A 10,404-nucleotide genomic window follows, 5' to 3' on the forward strand; every position below is an offset into this window, starting at 1 on the left:
GTAAAGAGTAGCCCAAGAGTTGGCGGTGGGTGGTGATGACTAGCTGCCTTCCCTCTAGTCTTACACTGCTAAATTAGGGACGGCTAGCACAGATAGCCCTCGAGTAGCTTTGTGCGAAATTTCCAAACAAACAAACAAACCTTCCATGGAACAATGGGGCTTCAAGTTATACAGGGGGGTCAAACAGCAGCTGGCTACATTAACATGTTAGAGAGAGCATCCAAACTTTTGACCAGCTAGTATTTAGGCTAATTTCATAGTGTTCACATTTTCCCTATTAAATGCTAAAAAAGTTTTTTACTTTTATTTTCCCTTTTCTTATTTTCATCTTTCGAAGCTCTACTCAAATAAGTGGTTGAGTCTAACAACGCAAAATGCATATTTTTTCTTTATGTTCATCGGCCTTAAGATTTTGGCGAGCAGTGTATATCATGTTTAATATCTGCTTTTGTTACTATAACAGTTTAAAGTTTTTTTTATTTACCGAGTTATTTTATAGTTTTATCATAAACAAGTGGTCAAGAAAACCACCGTAGTTGTTTTGTTCTCATTGTTTTGTTTCTTTGTTCTGCATAGAAGATAATATGTACCCTGCTAGATGAGATGTTGTGGTCTACTTTGCTTAAGTGTTAATTAGTTTGTTTCTTTTGAATTTTGCGCAAAGCTACACAAGGTTTTTTGTGATAACTAGGGTACAATGTACACTTAATAGAAACAACTTCAAATGTTCTTCACCCATTTATTATTACTATAGTTGATTGAAACCCGATCAGTCATGTCTAAATTGGTCGACCACTGAACAATCCAAGAAAATGAAACTAGTTAGTGTTTTTATTATTCTTTATACTCCGCAGTATTTTGTGCTCTATTGATTGGATTCAAACATTTTTGGCCGACCTCTTGTTGATCGCTTCAACTTCAATGGGAACCCCATAATGGCTGCAGCCACAAATTTTGCATTTAATTAAAAAAACAACATAATTTTATATTTTGCACTCGCAAATGAGACTTAAATGTTTATTGACTAGCTTGGCATTTAAAATGGGTCTTTTGTAGGCGTGTTATTTTCCAAAAGGCAAAATGCCTGTACCTGAATCTTCACTCAAACAGATGGGAGAACACATTCTCAAATTAGAACTATTTTGCAAGAGAGGAGAATAAAAGTTGTATTCTTCAAAGGCTCTAATAATAAATTATCGTTGAAAGGCGGTCAGTACTTCCCTTTTTGCCTACCAGTGGCTCAACGATATGTCTTTGGACTTACAACGCTAGAAATTTGGTTTCAATAACCGTGTTGGGCGTAGCACAGATAGCCTTTGTGCTTAACTACGAATAAATAAATATATATTTTTTTATGATATGCTGTTGCGGGGGGATTAAGATGACCAAAATATTCATTAGTGTATGTATGACCAATTCCAGATTTTAGGGTTAAAATGTATTAAGTAACAATACTGTGATGGAAATTGAAAATTTTATGATTTCAACAATGTGCAATAAATTGATGCCTAACTAAACATAATATCACAAAATTAATTTAATCTTTGAATGTTTGTTTGAATTTCATGCAAAAATATAGGAAGGCTGTCTTCACTCGCCATCCCTAATTTAGTAGTGTAAGGCTAAAGGGAAGGCAAATAGTTATCACTACCCACTGTCAACTCCTGGGCTACTCTTTTACCAATAAATATTGGGATTGACTGCACTTGATTGCGTCCCTATGGTCAAAGGGGCGAGTATTCTTGGCATAACGGATTGCGAGTCTAGCGTTCTAACTTCCTGGCCATGCTGATATTTTCTTTGAGTGAAGCTATTAAGTTATTCCTTTAAATACATGGCTTTAAGAAAAAATGTACATTAAGTTTTCTTTTTTATCTTTAAGTGTTCAACAACGTTTTAAATTTTTAACGTTTCAGGCATACAGAAGATGGGTGAGGGAAAACAACCAAGAAACACTGTTACCAAACCTAACAGATTTTACTCAAGAACAGCTTTTCTTTCTTTCATATGGATCGGTAAGTTACGTGTATGTTATGCAATACGTTAGCTTTAATAAACATATTTTAATGTTAAATATTATCGGATCAAGCATTGTAGGCAGTGCAGTCGAATAAAATAAAAATATTTTGAAACTATTCTATTTCATAAACATACTGTTTTAAGCTATATTTTCAATATTTTAATTTAGTTGCAAGCTAAAGGATGCTTCGTTAAGATCCAATATACAACTTCATATTATCCCACGAACTGGGCATGGCAAGAAAAAGTATTTTAATTAAAACTGCGGGAAAAGGGCAACATTTAACACACTGTTGGTGATGCAACAACGTAACGTAGGATCCAGTAACACAGCAAACAAAATAACAATTTCTGAGAGGTAGGAAAAGGTAAATGCTGAAATTGACCCTACCTGGTCCAAATATGGACCGAGTCCTGATGAAGCAGAACAGTATGTCTAGATAAGGTGATATTGTGTATGAACATAAATACTTAGCGACGTTTTTGTGAAGAAGTATTGATAATTCGAAAAAGTATCTAGTTTTAATGGTTTATTAAAGTTATTCACTATAAGTTAGTGCTTTTGTTAACAAATCAGTAAGTTAGTAGTTATCAACCAAGGAGATTTCTGTTAAAATTATAAATGTACTAGCTGGAGTACCCTTCCTTTAGACAGAAGTTTTGTAAAATCATGACTAGTTAAAGGTTATTTTAAGACACGAGAAGTTGCTTTTCTTAAAAAACTAAAAGCGCCCATAACAACTGCAGCATACAAAATGTGAAACCCCAAATTCGTATGTATCTCCTCATGGACCCAGCAATCCTCCATACCACTTTTGGTAAAAATCCATCCACATTCTGCGAAGTAGTTACGTGGACATGTAACTGGCAGTGGCACTCTATATAGTTTAGATTACAGTAGTTTCAAACTCAAAGCGCAAGTCAAGAAAGTCAACATAATCTGTAATGAACATTATTGAAAAAATTAAGTTCTTTATGTGGACTGGACTTAGTATTATTTTTATCAATCAAAAAAAAAAAGACAACACATCCACATATAGAACGAAGTACAATCATAGTGTGCAAAATATAACAATATCGCCGTCATTGATTTAATAAAAATCGTATGTAAAATTACTCGTGTAATAATTTGTTCATATATTTTATAAGATGAATTTTGGACAAGGTTAACATTTCTCATAAACTAATACTACACTTTGGAAAATACATGCTAATTTTAGCAACCCATCATTAAATCTATATTGGAGTGTACAAGCTTTAGCTTGAGAGAAAATGTTTTGTCTTGTAAAATGATATCATAATACCAGTTTGACATGAACTTCATCTATTTGTTCCAATCCTATAGTCTTCCAGATTTCTTGTTGAAATAGAACTTGTATTGTAATCATAAAGAACTAAACAATATTTATGTTACTCTGGTTATCTTATAAAACTATTTCTCAACTGAAATTTGGTGCATTGACGGACACTGAATATCTGGGAAATTGTTTTATGAATTTTTTGGTTTTGGCGAATTTATATTTTTTAATCACCCATCTTAGTCTGACGTCTTAACAGTATATTATATGTAAGAACTTTCCAGAAAATTCTTCCTAATACTGTCTCACTGTCCTGTGATTGGTGTTTTTTTCTCTTTGGTAGTATTATTTGTATGTGTATGTCTATTTACAGCTTTCTTATAAAGTTTATTTATTTTGAAGTAATAACATAATATATTTTAGGGTCAAAATCAAATCGCAGAATCTCCAAAGTTTACATTAAAATCATTTCTCACTCTACATTGAATTTTTGCCAGGACTGTGTATGACCAAGTTCGATGTCGCCATTGTCTATCTGTACGTTCCAATAGTGAAGTCGTCTCGTCGCTACTATCTGTGTTTTGTGCACAAGGATCTGATGCTGCAGTTAAGGGCTGTGTTTTTCGGACTAGCATCAGCTCCATATGGGTTCTGCTGAACTGTATAAATCTATTCGCGTCACCTCCATTTCCTGGGCCTATGCAGACACCATTATATGGATGTCTTTCTGTTGCTGTCACCATCTCGTAAGTTGGCAAAAAGTAGGATTTCTTATCACATCTGAGACATTTCTTCTCACTGTAACACATTATATCATCTATCAAAGTGTCTTTTTCAAAATATATCTCAGTTAAGCTTGGCCGACGCCCATTTGGCTCCATTGTATAGAACAGGTAGTCTGATTCTTATATCTCCTTTTCCCACTGTTCTTTCTCATTTGGGGATATGGACATCACTAAAGTTCCTCCATTCCTTTGGGATAAGCACACGAAATTATTTTAGTGGCCTCAAAATGATCAAGTGATCATGAATAGTGACCCAAGAATCCTCTACCTTGTCTAGAAAGCTATCTTTTCACGAATGTCTCGCTTCAGGAATTCCAGAGCCTATGGATAAGTGACAAAGCTTCTCTCCATATCAGTTTTAAAACTTTTGCTGTTCAAAAGGCGATGTATCAAGGTCTAAGCAAAGCCATCTCTTTGCTTTTGAATCTTTGATTTTCTATATTGGGCCCACTCCAATCATATCATTCTATTAGCTGCCCATGTTCTGGGGGTAATGAACTTGGTGTCAGATCAGTTGTTTTATTTTTACCAGTTTCACCTAACAGAATGGGTGTCTCATTGGGGGCTTTTCTTCTGGATTTGCTCTCGGTTTGAGACAGCAATGATCCATGCATTTGCCACTTAAATACTGGCATTTTGGTTTCCGGTACTTCATCCTTGAGTATTGGCAATAGATGCATTCAATCAGGATTAGTGTATTGTACCTGTACGCCTATCACCCTATTCATCTGTTACCCAGAGTCCTAGCAACGATTCACCTAATCTCTGGTAACTCTGGACTGGCTGACTCAACCCTGCTTTTCATTTCTGCAGTACCTTCAAGAGTGCCAACCTCTTTCACTTGCTATTTGGCTGTCTCTGTTGAAGCAGCCATGATCCACACCTTATACCCATTCATCCCAAAGTTCAAGCTTCATGTGTAGCAGATATGCAGTCCTTCGCACAATGTTTGGGTTTAATTTTCAAGTTTCCCATGTACCTGTCTCAGTCTCTGCATTGTCCCATTTATCCATGGAAGTAGCACATACATGAACAATGGTATATTGCAAAGAGGTTTGAACCTACTTCATAAAGATGTGCCAACCACACTTCAGTTTTTGACCTGGCTCTTTGACAAGGGTTTTGCATATTTAATAATAGGCATATATAACTTTCCAATCGCTGAGGTGATGAACAGAGGTTATTCCTTCAGTGTTCGAGTGACTTTCCTCCCTTCTTAGAGAAGATGGCGAATTTGAGGGCCCTTCTACTCAGAACCTTGGGTGTTTTTTTCCCAGATCTCAGCAGTAGTGGCACCAACATACACAAGAGCCTATTTGTAATATTGGTTTGAATTGGTTCAGCTATCCAGCTGAACATTCTTTTTTATCAATATGGATTCAGTGCATTGTTCATGGAAGATGGTCCATTTTCTCCTAGTAATTCTAAACACAGAGCAGTCCCATCCTGGATTCATGGTTGAGCACAGTTTGATCCACGTCCACCTCAAAATTACAGGGTCAAGTGAAATTTACTTTGCCCACATGGTTGGAAAGTGATGATGTGTGAGCGTTCCTAGTTTTAGCCTGGATAAGTTTTTCTCAGTTGAGTATGGTATATAAAATCCTGTCATTTCAAGTTTGGAGTGTTGCCTTCCGGACATTTTTCAGGTTGAGGAGATTGTAGTTATGGTGGCTCAGAATGCATCACTCAATAGCTACAGATTTGGATCCCCCTCATAAATGTAGCCATTGTGGAGCAAATGCCTCAGCCACCAAAGTGGAATTCCGAGGTCTAATGACCTTATAATTCCAATTTTGAACAGTAAAACTCAGCCATCTGGTTGGGGTCTAGCCAATGAGGATGACGGATCATGTCAAATTCCACCCACAGTGCTTGATTTAGGTTCCAGGAGAAGGGTGTACCTGTTCTGGATGTAGTCTGGTTCCTCCACTACGGTGCTAGTTTTTTATTGGCATGTCCACGATCTATGCAAACACATCTGTATGGATAATGCTGTCACTTGCTCCTATACCTTAACAATATGGAATTTTAGCTGTTGTGTGAGAAAGGCATATTTTGGAACTTGATATTTTCTTAAACGACAAATGTATATTGAAAATGTTTTACCTCCTCTCACACTTTCCCGCCCTTTTCACCACTAAGTATATGTGTTATAAACTGCAGATTGGGACAGTCTCGAAAAAGTGACAGTATTATCTGAAAGAATTGCTTATAAGCCGTACCAAAATAGAGGGTGCAATAATGTAGGTGGAGATAGTGTCACGAGATAGATATTGCCAAGGGAAATTAATTGCGAATAAAAGACTGAAACAAGCAAAAAAGATCAGACCAATGCTTAGATTGGCAAAGGAAAAGAAACCCCAACAGTCGAGTAATAGCTATTGTGTGAGATGGAAGGTATTATTTGAAATGATTTCAATTTAAGAGAATGTTAACTTTCCCCATTTACTCCATAAACTATCCTATTCGCATGCCTTGACAAAGAACCACCTATAAGCATAATCTCTTCAAGTTTGTCATTGACATCCTTCTCTGTCCTTTTATTTTCCCTCCAATAGTTCTCCATTTGCGCAAACATAAGGACTGAAATCTGTTGCTGAATAGAACATGTTCATTGCAATTAAATTCACCACTTTTAACCCTAATAGTACTGTTTCTAATTTTCTGAAAGTTATTGTTAGATTATATATTTCTTACATATAAAAGCTTAAGTTCCTCTTGAAATCCTGCTGGCATTTTCAACAGTTTACATTTCTCTGTATATTGCCTTTACTTTAAATAGGATAGCCTTGAACCTACAGACTAAAAATAAGATGTACATCTTTACTGCTAGCTTCTTAAAAGTACATTCCAGTCCAGAGTTCCTATATAGAATCCGCTCATTACCATCACGAGCAACAAACTATCAATGGTAGCCTGAGGATAAATATTCAGCACTGAATACCAGTAGCGCAGATAGCCCCACGTGTAGCTTTACGTGCAATTCAAAACAAACAGATACCAGTAGAATATTAGCAATGCTGCTAACCCTAACATTTGAAAATAAATATATTACAGTATTTTATTACTACTTTGCCTTCACAGTAAAATGGTTAAGTTTATTTTTAATTCTGTAGAAGTGACACATAAATAGTCGTTACTTTAGTTGATATTTATGTAATAATACAATGTATTTAGCCTAATACAAATAGTTTATCTATAACTACAAGACTTTAGCGAAAGTATTTAATCAATGTAACCCCTCCACCAACTCCTGGAGTACTCTAATCGAATACTAAGATTTGATATTACTTTATGGCCCCAAAATGGGAAGAACTTTTTTTTTTTTACAGTAACAGGCCAATATCCACCGATTCAGTCAGTATACTAAGTACTGATGATTTTATGATAATTGTATTTTATAGATATGCAGTCTGTTTCACAACCATAGAAAGTGTTTAAAAAGTTCATGTTGTCTAATTCACTGTCAGAGAGAAACACTAAAAGAGACATATCTAAAACATAAATAAAAAAACTTGATGTGATCTTCTTTGAGTAGTGTGTTAAAGAATATTTAAGATCATATTTATCCTTATTATCTTAAAATATCATGAACAAATAAGCAGATAACATCTTCTACTTGTTTCAAGGAAAAACTGACTCTGAGTAGCATCTCAGTCAGGTTCGTTTAGCAGCAAATTTTAAACCTAGCCTCACAGACATGGATAAAAATAGCAAAGCTTTAAATTTTTCCCACAATACATTTAGTGGACACCTTATTAGAACTACAGTATTGCAATAAAACCTTTGATGGCATACTGTAGCGTTTAATGAAGTTATATTAATATATTATAAGCAAAGTGCCTATGGTTTACACCCCAGAAGATTACATCTGTAATTTTAATATAATTATTTTTTACTGAATATTCAGCTGAAAGTTACGATTTCCAACCTGAAAATCCTACTTGCTACCCACTTTCTTCATGTGTATTTATGTGAGACAGCTGTATACTACTATGAAAATGATCATCAGTGATCTCTCTCCTGTGCAGCTCATAATCACTTTAAGATTGAACAGTACATACTAAACCTACACTACATGTGGGGTGGTCTGGTGGGAAACATGGGAGCAGGTTGTACCTATGGAAAATGTTAACTTCTAATATGATATCTTACCTCTTACAAATCGTTAGAATCTCACATCGAGTTGGTGGATGGTGCAGTTAGAAGATAATCCCTCTTTAGAAAGCACCTAAAGGAAGATCATGAGGTAAATGAATAAACTGAAGGCAATACACCTGGGAAAACCACATTATTCCTTAGGTATGCTCTTTTCCCACATGAAAATTGTGTTGCAATAGGGCAAAAACAATGGCAGAACCTCCACAGCTTAATTATGTGTACATACTCATCACCATATGTGCTGGGAACCAATATTCAGGATGCAGTAGGGGAATATATATTATCCAGCCTGCAGTAGAAGGAAGGTCCCTGCCACACACATATGTAGAGTGGCTAGGGCACACTGGACTGCGATTGGGAGATCAGCCTCAACCAACATCAGGAAACTTGTGACAGTTGTATCTGGACTACAGTCGGAAGAGGGTTCTTTACCTTTCACCTCTGATCCAGGAACTGATAAGTCTCTGTAACAAGGACTCATGTCATCATATGGGCAAATCCAACACTATCATCATCATATTTGCTGGGAACCGATATCCAAGGGATGGTAAGAAAGTGGACAGCAAAGTAAGGGTGCATCTCCAGTCAGCATTGGGAATATATCATCTACACTGTGGTAGAAAGAGGTTACTGGACCATATATCTAGCTCAAACCATCACATCTGCTGGGAACCAACATCCAAGAGACAATAGGAAGGAGGGTGTTCTCAGCCAGAGGTAAGAACCGTATGTTGGTGGAATGCATCCTCCTGTAATTGTACATCAGCTCCACAGTAGGTTAAGCATCAATACCACTGACACCAGCAGAATACCACAGGCTGCCAAAATACACATCCTTATGTTCAGGCATACCCTCATCTACTAATACAGGACAATCATCTGGTAACTCAGCCATTACTTCATCAAAAGAGGCCATTCAAAGCTCCAAATGCAAGTCAAAAATCAAAAGAAAAAAAAGTTGAAAAACACAGGAAAAAACACGTTTTGGAGTAACACTTGAAACATGAGTGAAGAAATTAATAAACTAGTAACAGAAAACAAGTAATTAATCTATTCAAAATAGAAAAAAAAACAATCAGTAGGAGAGCACAAGCTAAAACACACCCTTTCAGTAGGACTCTCAATCAAGAAGTTATTATAGGCTACATGGAATAGATGGCATTCATGACAATAGGAGTTGTGTCTCACTCCTGCTGGTAGAAGGTTACTGCATGCAGGGTATTATGCAGATGTCTCATATGAATACAGGAGAGTAGAATGGCTAGTGATGAGTGAAATGTTGCTCATACAGAGGAAAGTACAACTTGGGATAAGCTAGATGAGAGAAGAGATAAGCTATACATCATAATTAGTTCCTCACAGATTAATTTACATAACTAGAATAAAGAATTACTTCTATGTTACAAACTTCAGTTTATATAGTAGACTACCACTTTTTTAATACTCAGTATTAATGTGTGTTTTCAACCACAGCTGGAATGAACAATTAGTAAATTTGTTTTAAAATTAAGTAAGTGTTGATTTTTAAATTTAAGCTAGCTCCAACAAGTTGACTTTCATTATCACACTAACAAATATTTTTTTTGGTTTTAGTTTGTGCTACTAGGTACTAATAAACATTAACTACTAAATTGTGTACATAAACCTAATTTGATGAAGACAAAGGTTAAGCAAGAAGTCCTTTAACAAACTATATATTACTAACTTTTTATGTTTATGTTAATAAATTCTACAGCTGTTAAAATTCTTAACTGCTTTCTCTTTCCTGCAACAATGTTTCAAAGATACTGTGCATGTTAATTCTAATAAGAAAGTTTTTATCAACAGATATGGTGTGCAAAGTATAACAACATAGATATTTTACAATTATCAAGACAAAGCAAGTATGCACTACCTCAGTACAGGTGAGTCAGATAGTTTAAACTATTTTCACCTTATTTATATTTACAAAATATATCAGGCTATATTAACAATGGTAATTCAGTATGATTAAAACATGAATTTCAAATTAAGTATAAATTAGAAGAATTTCTAGTGCATAGCATTCTTATGTCCTGAGAACAATATAACATCTTAGAATCAATATTGCTTTAAAGTAATTTTACTTTAAATCTTTGTAATTAATGTAACAAATTGTA

The 10,404-nt window shown here is 35.3% G+C and overlaps 1 protein-coding gene across 1 annotated transcript in view; it reads left to right on the top strand.

The window, feature by feature from the left end:
- The window catches only part of LOC143231366 (neprilysin-1-like), a 67,887-nt gene that overhangs the window by 56,753 nt on the left and 730 nt on the right, over window positions 1-10,404 (top strand). The window contains exons 20-21 of the mRNA XM_076465910.1: window positions 1,917-2,015; window positions 10,094-10,170. Of these exons, the coding sequence (XP_076322025.1) occupies window positions 1,917-2,015; window positions 10,094-10,170 (176 nt within the window). The remainder of the gene's footprint in view (window positions 1-1,916; window positions 2,016-10,093; window positions 10,171-10,404) is intronic.

Source organism: Tachypleus tridentatus, chromosome 11 (assembly GCF_004210375.1).
Source record: "Tachypleus tridentatus isolate NWPU-2018 chromosome 11, ASM421037v1, whole genome shotgun sequence".
NCBI classification, from domain to species: Eukaryota; Metazoa; Arthropoda; class Merostomata; order Xiphosura; family Limulidae; genus Tachypleus; species Tachypleus tridentatus.